Below are 25,745 nucleotides of genomic sequence, written 5' to 3'. Positions count from 1 at the left end.
GAAGTTACTATAGCAACATTGGTGTGTCTGACTCAAACCCTCTAGCGCCACCAACAGTCCAAAAATCCACTTATGTTCATGCTCACAACTTCTGACCCGTGAGTCCTAGAAACTAAATTCTTGTTTCCTCTGAATCCTTGGCTCATGATGATTCAATTGCACACATTGATGTCATTTGTGTCATGCACATCTTTCCGCCATTTTGAATTTTTCGTAAAACCTACTTTTTCGAACTCCTCCTAGACCGTTTGTCCGATTTGCATGTCCTTTGGTATGTAGCATCTAGAGACACCCCAGACAAAAAGTTATCAAAAGCTTTTTGATAGACCAATGCGTTCTCATATAAACTGACAACATATATGGCGGCGAGCACGCCAAAACGGACGTGAGGCTGTATCTTCGCAAAACTTTGGTGTATCGACACGAAACTTGGTTTATGTCATAACAGTCATGACCTGAGGGTGTCTGCAACGTTTCGTCACAGCGCCACCTAGTGGTCACGAGATTCGAAAAATGCATATTTTCGCTTATAACTACTTCAAACTTGAGTCTAAAATCATGAAGGTGGTCTTGTTAGATTCCTTGAGGCATGCCGAGTCAAACGATACCAAACAGTTTTCGAGCGGCCATTTTGGGTGTCGGACATTTTGAATTTTCTCATTAAGTTCAGTATTTCACAGACAGAATTGCGTATCGCTACGAAATTTGGCATGGTTCATCAGTGACATGTTCTGAGCGCACCTATAAATCTTTAGGACGGCGCCACCTAGTGGTCAGGATATGTAAAAATAAATTTTTAAATCTTTATATCATTTGATTAAATTGCCACACTGACATAAGACTTCACTCTATTGATTCCTTGGCTCATGCTGAGTCCGACTGTACCAAATATGTCTGAGTCAAACCTACTTCCTGTCGGCCATTTTGAATTATATTGAACACCTACTTTTTCGAACTCCTCCTAGAGCGCTCGAGTGATTGGCTTGATTTTTGGTACGCATCATCTAGAGACACTCCAGACAAAAAGTTATCAAAAGCTTTTTGGTAGACCTATCCGTTGTCGTATAACGCATCAAAGAATGCGAGGGCGAGCACGCCAAAATGTATTTAAGCCTGTATCTTCACAAAACTTTTGGGTATTAATATGAGACTTGGTATATGTCATAACAGTGATGTCCTGAGGGTGCATGCACCGTTTCGTCACACTGCCCCTACTGGTCACGGAATATAAAAAATGTCTATTTTTGCTTATAACTACTGCAAACTTGAATGTAAAATTATGAGACTGGTCTTTTTTAGATTTCGTGAGGCATGCCGAGTCAAACGATACCAAATGGTTTTTGGTCGGCCATTTTGTGTCTCGGCCATTTTGAATTTTTCTTTAAGTTCAAGTATTTCAGAAACGCAATTGCGTATTGTTATGAAACTTGGTATGGTTCATCAGCAACATGTTCTGGGAGGACTTGTAAACTTTTCGGTGCCCCCTAGTGGTCAAGAGATTTGAAGCTATATCTCTGTATCTCTTTATCGTATTTACACCAAATTTGGTGGGTGTCATCACAATCAAGACCTGAGTCACAATTTATTTTTTGGTCAGTGCCCCCTAGTGGTCAAGTCATTTAAGGCTATATCTCTGCATCTCTTTATTGTATTTACACCAAATTTGGTGGGTGTCATCACAATCAAGACCTGAGGCACCATCTATTGTTTCGGCACGGCGCCACCTAGTGGTCTCAAGATACAAAAAAATGCTATTTTTTCATAAAACTAATGCAAACGTAGATCTTAAATCATGACAGTCATCACGTATGAATCATTTTTTGCCATGTTTGGCTTGACCCCGGTATCGCTGCTTGCAGCTATATTTAGGGGTCAAGCCCCGAAGGGGCGTAGAACCCTATTGTTATTGTTAGTTTTCTTATTATTATTATTATTATTATATATTATTCTTCTTCTTGTTCTTCCGCCATTGAAGTCAATGGCAGCCCATAGAACCGTACATAGGAAAGTTATGAAATTTGGCACACATGTAGAGGACGGTCTCAGAAGTTACTGTAGCAACATTGGTGTGTCTGACTCAAACCCTCTAGCGCCACCAACAGTCCAAAAATCCACTTATGTTCATGCTCATAACTTCTGACCCGTGAGTCCTAGAAACTAAGTTCTTGTTTCCTCTGAATCCTTGGCTCATGATGATTCAAATGCACACATTGATGTCATTTGTGTCATGCACATCTTTCCGCCATTTTGAATTTTTCGTAAAACCTACTTTTTCAAACTCCTCCTAGACCGTTTGTCCGATTTGCATGTCCTTTGGTATGTAGCATCTAGAGACACCCAAGACAAAAAGTTATCAAAAGCTTTTTGATAGACCAATGCGTTCTCATATAAATTGACAACATATATGGCGGCGAGCACGCCAAAACGGACGTGAGGCCTTATCTTCGCAAAACTTTATTGTATCGACACGAAAGTTGATATATGTCATAACAGTCATGACCTGAGGGTGCCTGCAACGTTTCGTCACAGCGCCACCTAGTGGTCACGAGATTCGAAAAATGCCTATTTTCGCTTATAACTACTTCAAACTTGAGTCTAAAATCATGAAGGTGGTCTTGTTAGATTCCTTGAGGCATGCCGAGTCAAACGATACCAAACGGTTTTCGGTCGGCCATTTTGGGTGTCGGCCATTTTGAATTTTCTCATTAAGTTTAGTATTTCACAAACAGAATGGCGTATCGCTACGAAATTTGGCATGGTTCATCAGTGACATGTTCTGAGCGCACCTATAAATCTTTAGGACGGCGCCACCTAGTGGTCAGGATATGTAAACATTTTTTTTAAATCTTTATATCATTTGATTAAATTGCCACTATGACATACAACTTCAGTCTATTGATCCCTTGGCTCATGCTGAGTCCGACTGTACCAAATATGTCTGAGTCAAACCTACTTCCTGTCGGCCATTTTGAATTATATTGAACACCTACTTTTTCGAACTCCTCCTAGAGCGCTCGTGTGATTGGCTTGATTTTTGGTATGCATCATGTAGAGACACTCTAGACAAAAAGTTATCAAAAGATTTTTGGTAGACCTATCCGTTGTCGTATAACGCATCAAAGAATGCGAGGGCGAGCACGCCAAAATGTGTTTGTGCCTGTATCTTCGCAAAACTTTTGCGTATTAATATGAGACTTGGTATATGTCATAACAGTGATGACTTGAGGGTGCATGCACCATTTCGTCACACTGCCCCCTACTGGTCACGAGATATAAAAATGTCTATTTTTGCTTATAACTACTGCAAATTTGAATGTAAAATTATGAGACAGGTCTTGTTAGATTTCGTGAGGCATGGTGAGTCAAACGATACCAAATGGTTTTTGGTCGGCCATTTTGTGTGTCGGCCATTTTAAATTTTTCTTTAAGTTCAAGTATTTCAGAAACGCAATTGCGTATTGTTATGAAACTTGGTATGGTTCATCAGCAACATGTTCTAGGAGGACTTGTAAACTTTCCGGTGCCCCCTAGTGGTCAAGAGATTTGAAGCTATATCTCTGCATCTCTTTGTCGTATTTACACCAAATTTGGTGGGTGTCATCACAATCAAGACCTGAGTCACAATTTATTTTTTGGTCAGTGCCCCCTAGTGGTCAAGTCATTTAAGGCTATATCTCTGCATCTCTTTATTGTATTTACACCAAATTTGGTGGGTGTCATCACAGTCATGACCTGAGGCATCATCTATTCTTTCGGCACAGTGCCACCTAGTTGTCTCAAGATACGAAAAAATTGCTTTTTTTCATAAAACTAATGCAAACTTAGATCTTAAATCATGACAGTTATCACATATGAATCATTTTTTGCCATGTTTGGCTTGACCCCGGTATCGCTGCTTGCAGCTATATTTAGGGGTCAAGCCCCGAAGGGGCGAAGACCCCTATTGTATTTGTTAGTTTTCTTTTTACAATTATTATTAGTTATTCTTCTTCCGCCATTGCGGTCTATGGCAGCCCATAGAACCGTACGTAGGAAAGTTATGAAATTTGGCACACTGATAAAGGACACTCCAGTGTGTCCCCACAGCAAAATTGGAGTCTCTATGTCTAACCCGCTAGCGCCACCAACAGTCCAAAGTTGCACTTATGTTTTTGCTTATAACTTCTGGTCCGTATGTCCTAGAAACACAATTTTCATTTCCTCTGATTCCTTGGCTCAAGACGATTCGAAAGGACCCTATGACGTCATTTTCCGTCATGAAATTTTTTCCACTATTTTGAATTATTCGTAAAACCTACTTTTTCGAACTTGTCCTAGAGCTTTTGTCCGATTGCCACGAAAATCGGCACGTAGCATCTAGAGACACTCATGGCAAAAAGTTATCAAAAGAATTTCAATACACCAATCCGTTGTCGTATACCGCCTTAACAAATTTTACGTAGAGTGCAAAAAAACTGATTTTAGGCTGTATCTTCGTCAAACTTAGGCCTATTGACATGACACTTGGTACTTGTGATGCCAGTCAGGAACTGAGGGTGCATGCACAGTTTCGTCGCAGCGCCACCTAGTGGTCAGATTAATGTATTACACGCCTATAACTTTGGCTGCGGTCAATGTATTGTCACGGGACTTGTTTCCTTGGAGTTTTGAATAGTTGCTGAGTCCAACGATACCAAACTTGCCAGAATTCGCCTTACGGTTAACCCTGCGCAGCAAAATAGCGCTTAAAAAACACGCGTGAATATCTCCGCGAGCGTAATTCTGATCGACTCAAAAACACCATAGGAAGAAACTAACCTTACCTTCTGAACAAAAAGTTCTATTGGCGTTATATTAAAATTTTCATCAGAAATGGCCGAAAAATGCAAAAAACGAAAAATTACCTTTAAATTTTGTATTTTTTACACATAAATGGTTATAACTTCGCAACGAAAAGAGATTTTTTCACCAGATTTGATACGCTGATGTACGACCACAGTTTGAGGCTACACAAAAAAAATTGCTTGCTTGCACCACTAGTTGGCGTTATAATTGAACAAAACCTGTGATATCAAGCCAGCCCTATGGTCATACAACTGTTTCTTCACTAAACTAAAGTGTATAGACATAAAACTAGCTCAATGTAACGTAATCATGACCTGAAGTTGCATGCACAATTTTGTCACAGCGCCACCTAGTGGTTTTGAGATAGAAAATGGTAATTTTTGCCTAAAACTACTGCAACAAACACATCTAAAACCATAAATCAGGGGTCGGCAACTGGCGGCCCGCGGGCCAAAAGTGGCCCGCCAGCAATATTTTCTGGCCCGCCGGATTAATTTGAAGTCCGTTTTTTAATTTTTTTTTAATCAGACTTTTTTATTTTACAATAACAGTTTACAAAAATGTCCCCGTGTATCATTCCTTCATTCGTTTTTTCAAATCAAAACCAAAAAGAAAATAAAGAAAAACGACTTGTTTTTCTATTATTTATTTCCTGAACTAAAATGAAACGACTCGTTTTCTGAATGTGCGCTCAGATCAAAAATAAAAAAATGAATGAAAACGGGTTCGGACAAATTTTAATTGAACACCTTAGCAGACATATACCAATGAAATAAATTTAAACAGATCAGGTACTAACAGATTACATTTTAATAAGGGTTTTAATAAGGGTTTGAATAGCAACCATGCTTTCCTGTAAGTCTCATTCGCTTACAGTCCGACTTTTGAACTTTTTTCATTATTATTTATTCGCGTATATTATTATTATTATTATTATTTATTGCTACACTGACAAATAGCAAGAATGTCCTGAAAAAAAATGCGTATAATAGCTATCTTAACGGGCCGCTTTTTCTCGTTCTCTTTCTCTACCAGCGCATCCGCGATCATAACTGTCATTAGAGTTTGAGCATACTTCTAAAACACAATCGATCAAATAATTGCAGAGGTATGACTTCATGAATCATTTGCAAATTTACCTCGTAAATCATGTCAATTCATCACGCGTGAATACGTTAAACTCCGTGACATTGCAAATTACTGAAGTAATTGCTGGCTTTTAGAAACCACTACAAAATATGATAAAAATAAACTCTTTTACTGCAATAATATTTTAACTAATACACTTTTAAAGTAGATTTGAAAGGAATACTGTTGTTTTCTGCTACTTGAACTTGGGGCTCGAGCGCCCGACCTAAGGTTCGACCTGCCTTCGAAAACAGCAAGTCAAGTTCGTTTACCGTTAATTATTAAGACTAAATGGGCAGGTAAATTCGTTAAAAAAATGAAAGTAATCCGCCAAAATATGGTTTTACATGTCTATTAAAATAAAGCCATTATTAATTTTCCTAACGCATAGTTCTTTGATCTTTACCTCCGTTTAAAACGTTATAAATTTGGCAAAGGAGGATGTTCAGCAATTTGAACAGCAACTCCGCAACCAACTCGGTTTATGATGGTAAGAAATTTGAGTGAGAGGCTTTGTCCTATTTAATTTATTATTTATATTTCATTATAAATACAATGAATACAATGTTAAAATAATATTTTTATTGGCACGAACACAATTTTTGTATAACATTTAAAATTTTCTGTCTCTTTTCGTTAGAGACATTTGAATGTGAGATTCTGGAAACGAAACGTGACGTTAAGTTTTGCGGACCCGTCAGGTCGGGAAATAAAGCGGGTGAACACAAATGAATCTATGAATAGAACCTTGTCGGAGCTGGACAAAAAACAGTCCAGCGGAGACCTCCTTAAACCTTAGGTGTGTATGTGTGTCCCGGTTAAATATTAATAAAAAAAGGAATAGTTCAAAAGTCGGACTGTAAGAGTATTTCATGAGAGCATAAATGCCTGTAATATTACCACTATAGTACTTGATCTATTTAAAATGATTTCATTGATATATTATGCATATAAAGGAGTTAAATAAAAAAAATGTCTAATCCAGTAATTAATTTTTTTATCTGAGCACACAATCAGAAAACCCGTGGTGGTTAATTTTTTCATTTTTGTTTTTAATTTGAAAAAAAAACGATTGAACGAATGATACACAGACCCATTACCATGTTTTTAGCAATTTTTAATGCCGTCTTTCGTCTTTTAAATAGGAAATAAAGACAATGTTTCTTGACAAAAGATCAGATAGCCTATACTAGGCTAATTCAAAATAAGACGTAAGTGTGCCAACAACAGTTGGCCCGCCATCTACTGGCTAAAAAAAATATTGGCCCGCGGCCAAAGTTACTTGCCGACCCCTGCCATAAATCATCATGGATTATTCATTTCATGGCTTGGATTATAATCACTGGTGGATGTCAATTTACTGTCTAGCAACCAATGAGAATACCTTATCAACTGTTTTTGCAACAGCTTTTTCTCTGCATCAGAACAGCGTAGAGACATGGGGATGGTCTCTTTTGACTCATTTAACTTGCTGTAACATGTTGTGACCCATGTTTTGCCACTGCAAACATCACATACATGTCTTTCAGTCCTCTAATGTTCCATGATTGTCAATAACAGAAGTACGATTGCAGTAGACAAGAACATAGATTATTTTTGTTGATTACTTTTGCGTTTTTTTCATCTGAAATCATAAGGTTTCCCTAGGTTCTTTAGTCTGCTTATCCAAACACAACTTTACATCCTTCTGTGCCCTTTTCGGCTTGACCCCGGCATTGCTGCTTGCAGCTATATTTCTTCTTCTTGTTCTTCCGCCATTGAAGTCAATGGCAGCCCATAGAACCGTACGTAGGAAAGTTATGAAATTTGGCACACATGTAGAGGACAGTCTCAGAAGTTACTATAGCAACATTGGTGTGTCTGACTCAAACCCTCTAGCGCCACCAACAGTCCAAAAATCCACTTATGTTCATGCTCATAACTTCTGACCCGTGAGTCCTAGAAACTAATTTCCTGTTTCCTCTGAATCCTTTACTCATGATGATTCAATTGCACACGTTGATGTCATTTGTGTCATGCAAATCTTTCCGCCATTTTGAATTTTCCGTAAAACCTACTTTTTCTAACTCCTCCTAGAGCGTCCGTCCGATTTGCATGTCCTTTGGTATCTAGCATCTAGAGACACCCCAGACAAAAAGTTATCAAAAGCTTTTTGATAGACCAATGCGTTCTCATATAAATTGACAACATATATGGCGGCGAGCACGCCAAAACGGACGTGAGGCCATATCTTCGCAAAACTTTATTGTATCGACACGAAACTTGGTATATGTCATTACAGTCATGACCTGAGGGTGCCTGCAACGTTTCGTCACAGCGCCACCTAGTGGTCACGAGATTCGAAAAATGCCTATTTTCGCTTATAACTACTTCAAACTTGAGTCTAAAATCATGAAGGTGGTCTTGTTAGATTCCTTGAGGCATGCCGAGTCAAACGATATCAAACGGTTTTCGGTCGGCCATTTTGGGTGTCGGCCATTTTGAATTTTCCCATTAAGTTCAGTATTTCACAAACAGAATGGCGTATCGCTACGAAATTTGGCATGGTTCATCAGAGACATGTTCTGAGCGCACATATAAATCTTTAGGACGGCGCCACCTAGTGGTCAGGATATGTAAAGAAATTGTTTAAAATCTTTATTTCATTTGATTAAATTGCCACACTGACATGAGACTTCACTCTATTGATTCCTTGGCTCGTGCTGAGTCTGACTGTACCAAATATGTCTGAGTCAAACCTACTTCCTGTCGGCCATTTTGAATTATATTGAACACCTACTTTTTCGAACTCCTCCTAGAGCGCTCGTTTGATTGGCTTGATTTTTGGTAGGCATCATCTAGAGACACTCCAGACAAAAAGTTATCAAAAGCTTTTCGGTAGACCTATCCGTTGTCGTATAACGCATCAAAGAATGCGAGGGCGAGCACGCCAAAATGTGTTTGAGCCTGTATCTTCGCAAAACTTTTGCGTATTAATATGAGACTTGGTATATGTCATAACAGTGATGACCTGAGGGGGCATGCACCATTTCGTCACACTGCCCCCTACTGGTCACGAGATATAAAAAATGTCTATTTTTGCTTATAACTACTGCAAATTTGAATGTAAAATTATGAGACTGGTCTTGTTAGATTTCGTGAGGCATGGCGAGTCAAACGATACCAAATGGTTTTTGGTCGGCCATTTTGTGTGTCGGCCATTTTGAATTTTTCTTTAAGTTTAGGTATTTCAGAAACGCAATTGCGTATTATGAAACTTGGTATGGTTCATCAGCAACATGTTCTGGGAGGACTTGTAAACTTTCCGCTGCCCCCTAGTGGTCAAGAGATTTGAAGCTATATCTCTGCATCTCTTTATCGTATTTACACCAAATTTGGTGGGTGTCATCACAATCAAGACCTGAGTCACAATTAATTTTTTTGTCAGTGCCCCCTAGTGGTCAAGTCATTTAAGGCTATATCTCTGAATCTCTTTATTGTATTTACACCAAATTTGGTGGGTGCCATCACAATCAAGACCTGAGTCACAATTTAATTTTTGGTCAGTGCCCCCTAGTGGTCAAGTCATTTAAGGATATATCTCCGTATCGCTTTATTGTATTTACACTAAATTTGGTATGTGTCATCACAGTCATGACCTGAGGCACCATCTATTCTTTCGGCACAGTGCCACATAAGGGTCTCAAGATACGAAAAATTGCTTTTTTTTCATAAAACTAATGCAAACTTTGATCTTAAATCATGACAGTCATCACGTATGAATCATTTTTTGCCATGTTTGGCTTGACCCCGGTATCGCTGCTTGCAGCTATATTTAGGGGTCAAGCCCCGAAGGGGCGTAGAACCCTATTGTTATTGTTAGTTTTCTTATTATTATTATTAGGGGTCAAGCCCCGAAGGGGCGTAGAACCCTATTGTTATTGTTAGTTTTCTTATTATTATTATTATTCATCTTCTTGTTCTTCCGCCATTGAAGTCAATGGCAGCCCATAGAACCGTACATAGGAAAGTTATGAAATTTGGCACACATGTAGAGGACAGTCTCAGAAGTTACTATAGCAACATTGGTTTGTCTGACTCAAACCCTCTAGCGCCACCAACAGTCCAAAAATCCACTTATGTTCATGCTCATAACTTCTGACCCGTGAGTCCTAGAAACTAAATTCTTGTTTCCTCTGAATCCTTTGCTTATGATGATTCAATTGCACACATTGATGTCATTTCTGTCATGCACATCTTTCCGCCATTTTGAATTTTCCTTAAAACCTACTTTTTCGAACTCCTCCTAGAGCGTTCGTCCGATTTGCATGTCCTTTGGTATGTAGCATCTAGAGACACCCCAGACAAAAAGTTATCAAAAGCTTTTTGATAGACCAATGCGTTCTCATATAAATTGACAACATATACGGCGGCGAGCACGCCAAAACGGACGTGAGGCTGTATCTTCGCAAAACATTATTGTATCGACACGAAACTTGGTATATGTCATTACAGTCATGACTTGAGGTTGCCTGCAACGTTTCGTCACAGCGCCACCTAGTGGTCACGAAATTCGAAAAATGCATATTTTTGCTTATAACTACTTCACACTTGAGTCTAAAATCATGAAGGAGGTCTTGTTAGATTCCTTGAGGCATGCCGAGTCAAACGATACCAAACCGTTTTTGGTCGGCCATTTTGGTTGTCGGCCATTTTGAATTTTCTCATTAAGTTCAGTATTTCACAAACCGAATGGCGTATCGCTACGAAATTTGGCATGGTTCATCGGTGACATGTTCTGAGCGCACCTATAAATCTTTAGGACGGCGCCACCTAGTGGTCAGTATATGTAAATAAATTGTTTAAAATCTTTATATCATTTGATTAAATTGCCACTATGACATAAGACTTCACTCTATTGATTCCTTGGCTCATGCTGAGTCCGACGGTATCAAATATGTCTGAGTCAAACCTACTTCCTGTCGGCCATTTTGAATTATATTGAACACCTACTTTTTCGAACTCCTCCTAGAGCGCTCGTGTGATTGGCTTGATTTTTGGTATGCATCATCTAGAGACACTCTAGACAAAAAGTTATCAAAAGATTTTCGGTAGACCTATCCGTTGTCGTATAACGCATCAAAGAATGCGAGGGCGAGCACGCCAAAATGTGTTTGAGCCCGTATCTTCGCAAAACTTTTGCGTATTAATATGAGACTTGGTATATGTCATAACAGTGATGACCTGAGGGTGCATGCACCATTTCGTCACACTGCCCCCTACTGGTCACGAGATATAAAAAATGTCTATTTTTGCTTATAACTACTGCAAATTTGAATGTAAAATTATGAGACTGGTCTTGTTAGATTTCGTGAGGCATGGCGAGTCAAACGATACCAAATGGTTTTTGGTCGGCCATTTTGTGTGTCGGCCATTTTGAATTTTTCTTTAAGTTCAAGTATTTCAGAAACGCAACTGTGTATTGTTATGAAACTTGGTATGGTTCATCAGCAACATGTTCTGGGAGGACTTGTAAACTTTTCGGTGCCCCCTAGTGGTTAAGAGATTTGAAGCTATATCTCTGCATCTCTTTATCGTATTTACACCAAATTTGGTGGGTGTCATCACAATCAAGACCTGAGTCACAATTTATTTTTTGGTCAGTGCCCCCTAGTGGTCAAGTCATTTAAGGCTATATCTCTGCATCTCTTTATTGTATTTACACCAAATTTGGTGAGTGTCATCACAATCAAGACCTGAGTCACAATTTATTGTTTGGTTAGTGCCCCCTAGTGGTCAAGTCATTTAAGGCTATATCTCTGCATCTCTTTATTGTATTTACACCAAATTTGGTGGGTGTCATCACAATCAAGACCTGAGTCACAATTTATTGTTTGGTTAGTGCCCCCTAGTGGTCAAGTCATTTAAGGCTATATCTCTGTATTGCTTTATCATATTTACACTAAATTTGGTATGTGTCATCACAGTCATGACCTGAGGCACCATCTATTGTTTCTGCACCACGCCACCTAGTGGTCTCAAGATACAAAAAAATTGCTATTTTTTTCATAAAACTAATGCAAACTTAGATCTTAAATCATGACAGTCATCACGTATGAATCATTTTTTGCCATGTTTGGCTTGACCCCGGTATCGCTGCTTGCAGCTATATTATTATTCTTCTTCTTGTTCTTCCGCCATTAAAGTCAATGGCAGCCCATAGAACCGTACATAGGAAAGTTATGAAATTTGGCACACATGTAGAGGACGGTCTTAGAAGTTACTATAGCAACATTGGTGTGTCTGACTCAAACCCTCTAGCGCCACCAACAGTCCAAAAATCCACTTATGTTCATGCTCATAACTTCTGACCCGTGAGTCCTAGAAACTAAATTCTTGTTTCCTCTGAATCATTGGCTCATGATGATTCAAATGCACACATTAATGTCATTTGTGTCATTCACATCTTTCCGCCATTTTGAAATTTTCGTAAAACCTACTTTTTCGAACTCCTCCTAGAGCGTTTGTCCGATTTGCATGTCCTTTGGTATGTAGCATCTAGAGACACCCCAGACAAAAAGTTATCAAAAGCTTTTTGATAGACCAATGCGTTCTCGTATAAATTGACAACATATATGGCGGCGAGCACGCCAAAACGGACGTGAGGCCTTTTCTTCGCAAAACTTTACTGTATCGACACGAAACTTGGTATATGTCATAACAGTCATGACCTGAGGGTGCCTGCAACGTTTCGTCACAGTGCCACCTAGTGGTCACGAGATTCGAAAAATGCCAATTTTCGCCTATAACTACTTCAAAGTTGAGTCTAAAATCATGAAGTTGGTCTTGTTAGATTCCTTGAGGCATGCCGAGTCAAACGATACCAAACGGTTTTCGGTCGGCCATTTTGGGTGTCGGCCATTTTGAATTTTCTCATTAAGTTCAGTATTTCACAAACAGAATGGCGTATCGCTACGAAATTTGGCATGGTTCATCAGTGACATGTTCTGAGCGCACCTATAAATCTTTAGGACGGCGCCACCTAGTGGTCAGGATATGTAAATAAATTGTTTAAAATCTTTGTATCATTTGATTAAATTGCCACTATGACATAAGACTTCACTCTATTGATTCCTTGGCTCATGCTGAGTCCGACTGTACCAAATATGTCTGAGTCAAACCTACTTCCTGTCGGCCATTTTGAATTATATTGAACACCTACTTTTTCGAACTCCTCCTAGAGCGCTCGTGTGATTGGCTAGATTTTTGGTATGCATCATCTAGAGACACTCTAGACAAAAAGTTATCAAAAGCTTTTCGGTAGACCTATTTGTTGTCTTATAACGCATCAAAGAATGCGAGGGCGAGCACGCCAAAATGTGTTTGAGCCTGTATCTTCGCAAAACTTTTGTGTATTAATATGAGACTTGGTATATGTCATAACAGTGATGACCTGAGGGTGCATGCACCATTTCGTCACACTGCCCCCTACTGGTCACGAGATATAAAAAATGTCTATTTTTGCTTATAACTACTGCAAACTTGAATGTAAAATTATGATAGTGGTCTTGTTAGATTTCGTGAGGCATGCCGAGTCAAACGATACCAAATGGTTTTTGGTCGGCCATTTTGTGTGTCGGCCATTTTGAATTTTTCTTTAAGTTCAAGTATTTCAGAAACACAATTACGTATTGTTATGAAACTTGGTATGGTTCATCAGCAACATGTTCTGGGAGGACTTGTAAACTTTCCGGTGCCCCCTAGTGGTCAAGAGATTTGAAGCTATATCTCTGCATCTCTTTATCGTATTTACACCAAATTTGGTGGGTGTCATCACAATCAAGACCTGAGTCACAATTTATTTTTTGGTCAGTGCCCCCTAGTGGTCAAGTTATTTAAGGCTATATCTCTGCATCTCTTTATTGTATTTACACCAAATTTGGTGGGTGTCATCACAATCAAGACCTGAGTCACAATTTATTTTTTGGTCAGTGCCCCCTAGTGGTCAAGTCATTTAAGGCTATATCTCTGCATCTCTTTATTGTATTTACACCAAATTTGGTGGGTGTCATCACAATCAAGACCTGAGTCACAATTTATTATTTGGTCAGTGCCCCCTAGTGGTCAAGTCATTTAAGGCTATATCTCCGTATCGCTTTATTGTATTTACACCATATTTGGTGGGTGTCATCACAATCAAGACCCGAGTCACAATTTATTGTTTGGTCAGTGCCCCCTAGTGGTCAAGTCATTTAAGGCTATATCTCCGTATCGCTTTATTGTATTTACACTAAATTTGGTATGTGTCATCACAGTCATGACCTGAGGCACCATCTATTGTTTCGGCAAAGCGCCACCTAGTGGTCTCAAGATACAAAAATTGCTATTTTTTCATAAAACTAATGCAAACTTAGATCTTAAATCATGACAGTCATCACGTATGAATCGATTTTGGCCATGTTTGGCTTGACCCCGGTATCGCTGCTTGCAGCTATATTTATTATTAACATTGTAAATATTTTAAATAATATTATTAGATATTAATTTTAATATTTATATTTAGCAAGGCCAGCCTTTGTGTAGGGGGCACCCTTTTGCACCACCCAAAGAAAATTCATGATATAGATGGTTTTAGCAGTAACAACATAAACAAGCGGCGTTTGTGGAAAATGTGTAACTTCCGGTAAACTCTGCTAAGAATAAATAACAACACAGTCCTTTTAAAGTAGTTAATTTATATAACAAGCAAAAGAAACACCCAGATTACCTAGAAAAACCAAAACATTTTTTATTTTCGACGAGGTAGTTGTGAAAGAGTTCAGTTTAGCTGAACTAGTCAGACCATTAAAAAAACGAACCGAAAGTAAAGTTTGCACCAGATGCGTAATCGCATCACTGCACGTGCGTCCGATGAAACCGTCTATAAAACAATCTCAAACTAAAAATTTGAAATAAGCAAAAAATATTAAATTATACAGTGCAGTGCTGTTGTTTAGTAGCCTTAAGGGCGATTTATAGTCGTGCGTAGGTTCTATGCCGTAGCTACGGCGTAGGCTATCCGTAGCCTGTGCGTAGCTCTGCGTAGCCTGACGCGCACCTCGCAAAATTTTTAACAGCGCGTCAGTTCTACGCGGACCGCAAGCGTTGTGATTGGTCCACCAGAACCCCTCCCGTCAGGTAAAAAAAACTGCGTTATAGGTATTTCCGTTTGTGACGGTGAAAACAAAGATAAGCCAAATTGAGGAGTGATTTAACTCAAACTGCAACAAAAGTCGCTGTTTATTTACTTCCGTCATTGCTGGTCTTCTCAAATTATACACAACAAGTTGCTGTTTCTTCTTCGTTTGTGGGTTAACTTGCCCGGTTTGTTTGCACGCCGATGGGGACGGCGACGCAAAAGTATAAATGAAAACCGACGCGGAACCTACGCCGTCGCTGCTACGCTGTAGGACCTACGCACGACTATAACGAGCCCTTTAAGGTTTACAACACATATGATGAATTGATGTATTTTCAAAAAATGACACCATTTCTTGACACCTCACCAGTTTGGGAACAACTGACATATACCATTGCAATATGCATTTGGCTGAAGCTTTTATCCAAGCCTACGTACAGTGCATTCATGATTTTATTTGATACATTTGATCAGTATGTGTGTATTCCCTGGGAATCGAACCCACAACCTTTGCACAGTTAACGCAATGCTTCAGCAGATAATCAGCAATGCTTGCCTGATCAGCAATGCAAGATACATGCTTGCTACACTTTTGCTTCGGGTTAGAGTTCTGAACAAATTATTAAACAGTGTTGTGTAACCCCATGTGTTGACCTATATCAAATGTGATTCAAGTTACTGATTAATATCATACTATTTTCCAATATATTTAGCTACTGTATACCTGTAAAACAGTTACACATTGGCAAATTATAGTGTAAAATCCAATACATGTGTTTGGTGATGTTCAATCTGTATTTTTCTCCTTTACAGCACAGTTTTCAGAAAAGGTTCGAAACATGTCTCCAGATGAGATCAGAATTCCTCCCGAACCACCCGGGCGCTGCTCCAGTCAACTGCAGGTGAGATCAGATGTTCTTGACCTGTTGCCATTGTGTCAAATAAGAAAAAAAATGACTGTGCTTGGCAAGTGTTCCTACTTTCTGTTGTCTGATTGGTTGGTTGGTTTAGCATCAAGTGTAATGCCCACCGAGCATTCGCATACTGTTTCATGTATTCTTTCAAACAAGAAATGGTTAATATAAGTTCTGAATGATCTGATTGGCTGGCTGCTGGCAACCTCTTAAGTGTCACATTTTTGAAAGTTCATGTGTAACCAAGTAACAGTTTCAAGGAAGTACATTAAGTTTTAGAGGTTTGGTCAGGTGTATTAAATGGGTAACACTTGTATTTGTTAACATTAGTAAATGCATTAGCTAACATGAAAATAAGAACACTGAGCGATATAGGTTTTCAGCATTTGGTAATGTTAGTTAATGCCAGTGCAGTTATTCATGTTAGTTCATCATACATTAACTAATGTTAACAGTTACAACGTTTAATTTTAACATGCACTAATAGACTTTAAAAATCAACGTGAATTAAGATTAATAAATGCTATCGAAGTATTGTTCATTGATAGTTCATGTTAGCATTAAAGGGGGCTGCATGATTTCTGAAAAACACTTTGGAAAAGGCACTCTGGCCGAGTACCAAAACACACTTGTAGCCAATCAGCACTAAAGAGCGTGTCTACTAACCAACATCATTGCCTGGGTTGCATATGTGTGGGATGGGTCTATCAAAAGAAGGTCCCCGTTTTATTGGGTAGGGGTGTGTTTGTTTAGGTGTTTTATATACATGTCAACATTGGCTTTTTAGAGATCATGCACCCCGCCTTTAACTAATGTTTAAACATACAACCTTATGGTAAAGTGTTGCCATTAATTGTTTGATTAATATTTATATATTTAATTGATGGATATATAATGATTAGAGATGCAGAAAGTCATGGCTCATATATCTTGTGAATCAAAAGAGAATTGGAAATTGCAATGAACATTAATAATATTATTCATTATATAAATGAATAATATTTAGAAAAAATAATCTACAGAATTTAGGTAATGCTAGTTAATATAACCAACAAACTATTGGTATTGGCATCTGTATCACCAGATATCAGTCTGAATAATCGGTTATTAGTATAACTGGGTGAGGTTTGACAAACTTAGACTATTTGTTGACATTGACAATATTTTTTGAAAATCCTGAACATCCTGTAAATTCCTAAGGGATAGTTTTCATTCTTTCAGTGCTAAATTTTGTGTGTCCATGCTAAAATTCTGTCAAAAAAGGAACATTAAAAACATATCCTTACAAACACTATCAGCTTCCGATATGGATGTTTCTTTTTTTGCAGTGTACCAGCAGAAACACATTCTCATAACAGCTCTGTTTTTGTTCGACTCCCCCTCCTTTGACTGTCATAAAGTAGAGATTATATGGGTTCATTGTTTCAGTTCTTGGCAGCATCTTTCGACCACATGTTCAGATGTTGGCTGGCGTGTTATATGTGAGGGTGTGTCTCTGGGGGCTTTCGGGGGTGTTGGAAACACAGGCTTTCAGGTGTGTTGCCGCACCTGGGGGTAGGGACTAGCACTTGGCCGTTAACCATGAAGTGTTATATGCTGTTAGTACATGCCCAGGACTGCAAACTGGATGTCGATGCCAGTATGACTCTTATGTAAGTCGGGTCACTTCTGTTATTTCACACTGTCTGTAATATTATGTGGTTGACTGTATTTTTTTATATTTATTCATATAGATTTTCAGAATCTTAAAGGGGACGTATCACAAAAATCTGACTTTTTCCATGTTTAAGTGCTATAACTGGGTCCACAGGGCTTTTATCATCCTAGACAATGTGAAAAAGATCAACCTAGTAACTTAGTTTTGGTAAACCATGTGAAAAAATAGGTAATTGAAATTTGGCTCCCCTTGTGATGTCAGAAGGGGATAATACTTAATCTGCACTATCCAACCACTGCATTGCCACTTAGTGCAGAGACCAGCTCATTTGCATTTTAAAGGATGCACCCAAAATGGCACATTTTTGCTCACACCTACAAAGTGGTAATTTTAACATGTTATAATAAATTATCTATATGGTATTTTGAGCTAAAACTTCACATACGCAGTCTGGGGACACCAAAGATTTATTTGACATCTTAAAGTCTTGTGAAATGTCCCTTTTTATGGAGTTGTTCATCCAGAAACTAATACTTTTTTCACCCTCATGTCTTTTTAAACCCAAACGTCTTTTTAAACCCAAACGACGATTGTTTTTTGAGTAGCTGTAAATATTATCCTGGGCATTAATTTCTATATAATGAAAGTGATTGGGGACTAGGGCCCTCAAGATTTAAATGACTACTTTGCTATATTTTAGGGGAATACAAAATCAGCCCCAAATTAAGTTATTTGCTTAAAGTATTCTGTAGTGGCCATATGTGATGTCCAACTTTAAACTAGACATCTACATTAGACATCTTCGCTCTTTCTTTAAATGCTTTTCAGTCTGAGGAAGGGTCGTAGAGACCCGAAACGTCACTCTAATAAATGATGTGAAAGGGAGCTTCTTGGTGTGCGCATCTTTCTTTTGTTACTTATATATTTATTTGATCCTGCACCCGTATTTAATTTGGATGTGCGTGATTCTACCGTTTCGCGGATTGTAAACTTAAACTCAGCTTTGTAAAGAATTTAGGGAGGCTTGGCAAAACATTATACGCAACTCGTATACATAATTCATAAAGACAGCACAGGATAACGACTATAAAATTTTACCTCAAAACTTGAACAACAAACATTAATAACAGATTCAATTGTATTCAGTGTATGCTTCAGTATCTGTGAGCTTTTTGTTTTGGCTATATCCAGATTCTCTAATGTGCCGTGGTTTGAAAACTTTAAAAGTTTAGTGTTTTATCCGTTTTGTACCATACACCTCATATTTTGGTTTAATCTAATCTGAGAGGCATTGAAAGCAAATATCGTAAAAGTCTTAAACCTTTTTCAGGCCAAAAAACCCTTAATGCAGTTGTTCAAACTGGGGGGCGGGCCTTCCTTGGGAAGTGCAAGATGGTGGTGGGGAGCCCCAGTTTTTATGAAATTTTATAACATACATTCATTTATTATAAATTATTTGTAATTAAACCTCAGAAAAATTTTATCGTTGTATCATTAAACATGTTTCGTTTAACTCAAAACTTTTTTATTTCATGAATTTTCTTTGAGGGGGCGTGATGGGGTGCACCCTACACAAGGGTGGTGCACGGCAAAAAGTTTGAGAACCACTGCCTTAAAGCGATATCTCGGATTGCTTGGGGATGAGTAAATCTTTTGCTCTTTATTTTAATCAAGTTTTTATTTTTATTTTAGCCTATTCATGCATTTTTGTTTGATGCCTAATCTCATTTAAAAAAAAATTTTTTTTAATTAAAACAATTTGGAGGGCCACCGGTAATACCACCACAGACCCCCAAAGGTCCTGGACCCCCATGCACTGGCGTTGTATTCTCTTTGGTGTGTTCATAAGAAGACTAGCATGTTTAAATCATAAATTATACATTCACTTTTACTTAGTTTTTTGTAGTTTCATCACATTTCCGGGCCAGTTTTTCTTTAAAAACAAATCTCCTTTGTGTTCCACGAAATGTGTTCATTCGAGGTTGAGACAGCATGAGTAAAACATTGTTGGGTGAACTATCCCTTTAACAGTCATATTTCCTGACGTTACCTCTGTCTCGCAAGCTGTTGGGACAGGTGTATACAGGTGTGTTTTTTTTTACACTACAGCACATTACTGCCTTGCACTGATAGATGGGTTGTGCTTTTTCCGTGTCATGATGAATATTCTTGCCCTGCAGCTATGACTTTATCACTGCTCAGACATATCTTCATGCCGATTTGGTTTTTTTGCTGTGCTATGTGGAGTACATTTTGTACGCATGAACTAAGAACAGCGTCCATAAAGGACTTTTTAAAATTTAGTGGAAAGCAAAGGGCTTCTTATTCTTGGAATGTGAGAGCGAACGGATAGAGGAGCTACAAATGGTGGCACATCTCCAAGTGCTTCTTGTAGTCTGGTTGTCAAAAATCACCCTCTGGTTCTAAAAGCGAACACTTGCACAAAGACTTTATTCATACTAAATGTCTCATTTGGAGCAGAAAGTCATTTGTTTTGTCCATTGACTTCTTGTTCACATATTAGATTGACAAGCATTTAAGAAGAATGCCAGTTTATATTAACGTTTCCATTTAATCATTTAGCATTTACAGAATGAATCATCTCGAATGAATATGAATCTTGAATAGAAATAATTGACGTATTTTATTTATCTTCTGTTTGTAGGAAAAGATTCAAAAACTTTACGAGCGGAGGCTTCACGGAGACTTTGATACAAACAGCCATATTCAAAAGAAGAAAGAATTTCGCAACCCAAGGTCTGAAGATGAAGTGACACAATACAGAATACATTTTATGTAGTTAAATGTATTTGCAACTTAACCATGTGGTTATGTTTTGTAGCATTTATGAGAAGCTTATCCAGTTCTGTAGCATTGATGAACTTGGAACCAATTATCCAAAAGTAAGTGTAATGATTATCTATTCACACCTTGTTAACTTATCTTTTATTAGGAAGGTAAACACATTACTTTTATAGCAAAAAATGCCGAAGTGGTAACATGTTGCATTTACTCCTCCACAGGACATGTTTGACCCCCATGGCTGGTCAGAGGATTCCTACTATGAGTCACTAGGTATATCATGTTTTATCAAGTTTGAATTTCTGCTATGGACTGAATTATTAATCATCTGTGTACTTCCTTTTCCACAGCCAAAGCTCAAAAAGTTGAGATGGACAAGCTGGAAAAGGCCAAAAAGGAGCGAACCAAGGTTTGAGCTCTGAAAACATAACATAGGGTTCCCACAGGTCATGGTATTTCTGGAATATCATGGAATTTCAAAAGGTCTATTTCAGACGTTGAAATGCAGGGAATTTTATATATTTTTGTCCAAGTCATGGAATATCAGGAATTTTGTTTGTCGCTTTAAATTTTAGTTTGCATTTATTGAAATGTTAAGTTGTGACATAAGAAATGCTTTTTCCAGACCCAAGCCTGATTTCAAGTAAGACTACAATCTAAACAGCCGTTTCTGCATTTAAGCTATTTTTTTTATAAACGAACTGTGTACACAACGTTATTATGCTCACGACATATCAGAAAAAGGTCATGAAAATTCTGCTTTTTATTCACGTGAAATTCAGGGAATTTGACATTTGGCTTAATGTGGGAACCCTGATAACATTACATGACATGGTTTTAGTTTGTGTGTATGATCAACAACTTCACTGATAGTTACTGAGTTACTGTGTTTGTTTGTTCACCTGTTTGTTTTAAGATTGAGTTTGTGACCATCACCAAAAAAGGCAACACTACTAACGCAGCGGCCTTGACCACGAATACAGCAACCACCTCATCCACAGGTACATTGCCATGTTTACATATACATTACTGCATTTGGCAGACGCTTTTACGTAAAGCAACTTGCAATGCATTACAGGGGAAGCCATACATTTAAATTAGTATGTTTGTTTTCTGGGATCGAACCCATGACCGGTTGCACTGCTACCGCAGTGCTCTACCAGTTGAGCTATAGGAACACATATTAAATGCTGTAGGTTTTGCTTTGTTATTTTCATTACAAGCAAGATAACAAATGCATATGCATTCATTAATGCTTAAAAATTAAAGTACACTAGTCAACATTCGAAGTGGATCAAAACCATTCAAAAAAGTTTACATAAAACCAATCCCTAATACCCATTCTTGTCTTAGGACAACTTTGATAAACTTTTTTGATCCACTTCAAATGTTGACTAGTATATTTGGTCGCTAGGGAGAAAATCTGCATCCACTAGTGATCACACTCCAAGTAAAATGGTCCAATCCCTGTGTCTCTACGATGTTCTGATGCAGAGATATAGTGTTAAAAGTCTTTCCTGACGTAAGACCTTTTTGACTGTTGGGAAGTAGTCTGCTACGAAGTTTGAACAAGTATATAGACCAAAAAGGGGGTGCCATTGAGCACCCTTTTGAAACCTAAAATGACAAATGGGACACCTTGTGGTCTTGTGGACGTAGCAGCCGTTGTAGTCCCTGATGCAGAGATATAGGGGTGGTTTCCCGGACAGGGATTAGACTAGTCCTAGACTTAACCACTTTTAAGAGCTCTCCAAACTGAAAACAACTTGCACTGACATATCTTAAAATACATCAGTGCCCTTTGTTTTACCTCAAAATGCACACAGATAATGTTTTTAGTAAGGCATGTTTGTTAAAACTAGTTATATTTCCTAATTAAACTAAGGCCTAGTCCTGGATTAAGCTAATCCTGGTCCGGGAAACCGCCCCATAGTGTTAAAAGTCTTTCCTGACGTAAGACCTTTTTGACTGTTGGGAAGTAGTCTGCTACGAAGTTTGAACAAGTATATAGACCAAAAAGGGGGTGCCATTGAGCACCCTTTTGAAACCTAAAATGACAAATGGGACACCCTGTGGTCTTGTGGACGTAGCAGCCGTTGTAGTCCCTGATGCAGAGATATAGGGGTGGTTTCCCGGACAGGGATTAGACTAGTCCTAGACTTAACCACTTTTAAGAGCTCTCCAAACTGAAAACAACTTGCACTGACATATCTTAAAATACATCAGTGCCCTTTGTTTTACCTCAAAATGCACACAGATAATGTTTTTAGTAAGGCATGTTTGTTAAAACTAGTTATATTTCCTAATTAAACTAAGGCCTAGTCCTGGATTAAGCTAATCCTGGTCCGGGAAACCGCCCCATAGTGTTAAAAGTCTTTCCTGACGTAAGACCTTTTTGACTGTTGGGAAGTAGTCTGCTACGAAGCTTGAAAAAGTATATAGACCAAAAATGGCGGTGCCATTGAGCACCCTTTTGAAACCTAAAATGACAAATGGGACACCTTGTGGTCTTGTAGACGTAGCAGTTGTTGTAGTCCACATCAAGTGTCTTTTATGCTGCGTTTACACCAACCACGTTTCAGGCATCAAAATCGTGTCTACCGCGCCTAGTTTGCTACTTGAACAGTTTAAATGCATTCGCACGTCAAGAGCGAAGAAGACGCACAGAAAAAGCAAGCATTTGATGCGCATCAGAGTCAAAATCCGCTTCTTGTGGGAGGGGTAAGTGCTATGCAGTTGGCTGTTTGCAAGATGACTCATGTTGATTGTGCATTTATAGAGAGAGTTACCGGTTTGTATTTAGTCACCTTACTATAGGGGGAAAATAAACGCTGCGGGTCGATAAACATCACGTGACTCAATAGTGAAACGTGTATTTACAACTTACCAGGTTGCCGAAAGTCCTCACTGACACACTTCCAAGCGAGGAAGTCTCTATAGAAATAAGAACTTGTGTCGTATAGTTCCGGGTGACTGCTCACGGACAATATCAAGCCATCATGCTGAATGAGTGACTCCGGGCGGGGCTGCCGTCACAGCAGCAAGCAGGCTCCTGATTGGTTAACGTGGTGTGAAATTCCGCCAAAGTTAAAATTTTTCAACTCGGGCGTCAGCCGCAAATTCGCGTCAAATGCAAAAAGCACCATTCGCGGCAGAATTGCTTCTTCCGCACCAAACGCCCCTTATCCGTGCCGCGAGACTTATGCACGTCAAGGCGTCTTCACATTGACTTAACATTGAAATCACTCGCACTTCACGCCTGTAACGCGGCTGGTGTAAACGCAGCATTAGGATGCAGCCTTTCTCTTACACACTGCATTCCACCATGTAGCCTTTAAGCATCCACTGGTTGAGGCTAGTGCTAGCTATGCAATTATTAGTTTAAGTGAAGATTAACTTTTTATGTGATGACCCAACAGATTCCCAGAAGAGGAAGAGCAAGTGGGACTCTGCGGTACCAGTGACCCTGGCACAACCTGCCCTCCTTACCACCACCGCCACCCTTCCTGGAGTCGTATCGGTCACCACAACAGCTAGTGGCACCAAAACCACAGTCATCTCTGCAGTGGGAACAATCCTTAAGAAAGCTAAGCAATAAGTACGGCCTTGACGAAAACAGACGAGGATTTTCACCCGCTTGCCAGGTTGCTTGATGGTGATTGGCACATGTAAACTTAATAAGTCTGGCAACTGGAATAGATAGCGTATATCTCATTTTCAAAAAATGAGATGAGAACTGCTTTTTTGTTTTAGATTTACGTCATGACAGCATAATTATAGCACAGAACCGGTCCGACACATGCGATCGACTCAGTTATTTCAAATGCATTCATCTGTTATTTGTTGTTCTTGCTTAGATGTTTCCAGTTGAATCCACATATGTAAGTTTATCCCACAGCCTACATTGTTGTTGTGCATCAAAAATGTTATTATCACTTTTCAGTACTTTCTTTTTTCCTTTTAGCATTCATTCATTGTTCGATATACAATTTGGGTAGCTCTGATAAAGTTGGTTTTTCTATTTGTACATATTAGTGAAGGTTTGGACCAGATCGTATCACAAAGAAAACCACATGCACAACAGAAGTATTCATTACATTATTACAGAATTAACAGATCAGGGGTCTGTTCATTGTGTTATTCATATATTCATGATAAAAGGAAAGTATTTTTTACAATTTAACAGAAATTCATTTCCTCTGTATTTCATTTTAGCACTGCAAATAGGTCTTTTTTAAACATGTATATATTGAGGCGACTCTTGCTCGGCACCATAAAAATAAAAATGTTTTATAATTAGATGTTACTTTTTGTCTTCACTTTTTTGTCTAATGCATATTTGAAGGATCTTCCTATGGGATGAATAGCATAGGATGTGATCTTACACAGTCCTGGATATGAGGAATGTTTTATTGGTCTCTACGTTTGGAGGATGGTATGTGTTTACCAGGGGGATCTGTGATTTATACCCAGTCATTGCCTTTTCCATTCTGAACTTGGGCCATCCAGACCTTTGGAAAGATTGGGCACTGAGTTTTTACCTGGAACTTTTCCTTTATACTATTTGAAATGTTTTTAAGATCATCCACTGATAATGGGATGGCAGGGCAGACAGATTGTGCCACTGGATAAGTCATTGTCTGGCACTGTTATAGATAATGTCTTTATGTATTCACTCCAACTATATATTTTCTTATTTTCCAAAGTACAGCTTGAATAGTACAGTAGGAAGTCTCACCCTACTCTTCTAAGTTTTTTTTATTGGCGTTGTGGATGTAATTTTTGCATGTCCGTAGGTAAGAACATTGGCACACGTCAGTTGAGTAAATTTGCTAGCAGCAATTGACAGATTGGGACTCTATGTGCAATATGTGCTGGACTGTGAGTCAGATTTAAGACACACCCTGTACAGGCCCAAACTCAACTTTACTGCTGTTAAATTCCGGTTATGAAGATTTACTCATGCATAACTTGTAATTATAATGTTGTTAGTAATATTGAAACATGCATTGCAGTTGAGTGGTAAATTTAGGGCTTGGTCAACTTTATTATATGCCACCTAGGGTGCCAGATCTATCTAATGTTTTATTTTTATGATCAAATGACAATTTATATCAGCTCTCACTCCCACATAGACAATTATGTAGTATGATGTGTGACTACTATAGTAAACTGAAGTAAAATTCCTTTGATCCTTGCCAGTAGATATTAATGCATACAGTATTTATTGCAGTTTATCATTTCCTCCAATGAAAATCAACAA

General features: G+C 38.5%; 1 protein-coding gene across 1 annotated transcript in view; it reads left to right on the top strand.

Moving 5' to 3' along the window:
• The window catches only part of sap30bp (SAP30 binding protein), a 46,906-nt gene extending 22,125 nt beyond the window's left edge, over positions 1–24,781 (top strand). The window contains exons 5-11 of the mRNA XM_055167611.2: positions 15,923–16,011; positions 20,346–20,437; positions 20,523–20,583; positions 20,704–20,755; positions 20,833–20,891; positions 21,399–21,483; positions 23,902–24,781. Of these exons, the coding sequence (XP_055023586.2) occupies positions 15,923–16,011; positions 20,346–20,437; positions 20,523–20,583; positions 20,704–20,755; positions 20,833–20,891; positions 21,399–21,483; positions 23,902–24,080 (617 nt within the window). The 3' untranslated portion in view covers positions 24,081–24,781. The remainder of the gene's footprint in view (positions 1–15,922; positions 16,012–20,345; positions 20,438–20,522; positions 20,584–20,703; positions 20,756–20,832; positions 20,892–21,398; positions 21,484–23,901) is intronic.
• The last annotated feature ends 964 nt before the right edge of the window (positions 24,782–25,745 follow it).

This window comes from Misgurnus anguillicaudatus, chromosome 5 (genome assembly GCF_027580225.2).
Source record: "Misgurnus anguillicaudatus chromosome 5, ASM2758022v2, whole genome shotgun sequence".
Classification (NCBI taxonomy): domain Eukaryota; kingdom Metazoa; phylum Chordata; class Actinopteri; order Cypriniformes; family Cobitidae; genus Misgurnus; species Misgurnus anguillicaudatus.
Note: the sequence above shows the minus strand (reverse complement) of the source record. Positions and strands in the feature narration are given on the sequence as shown.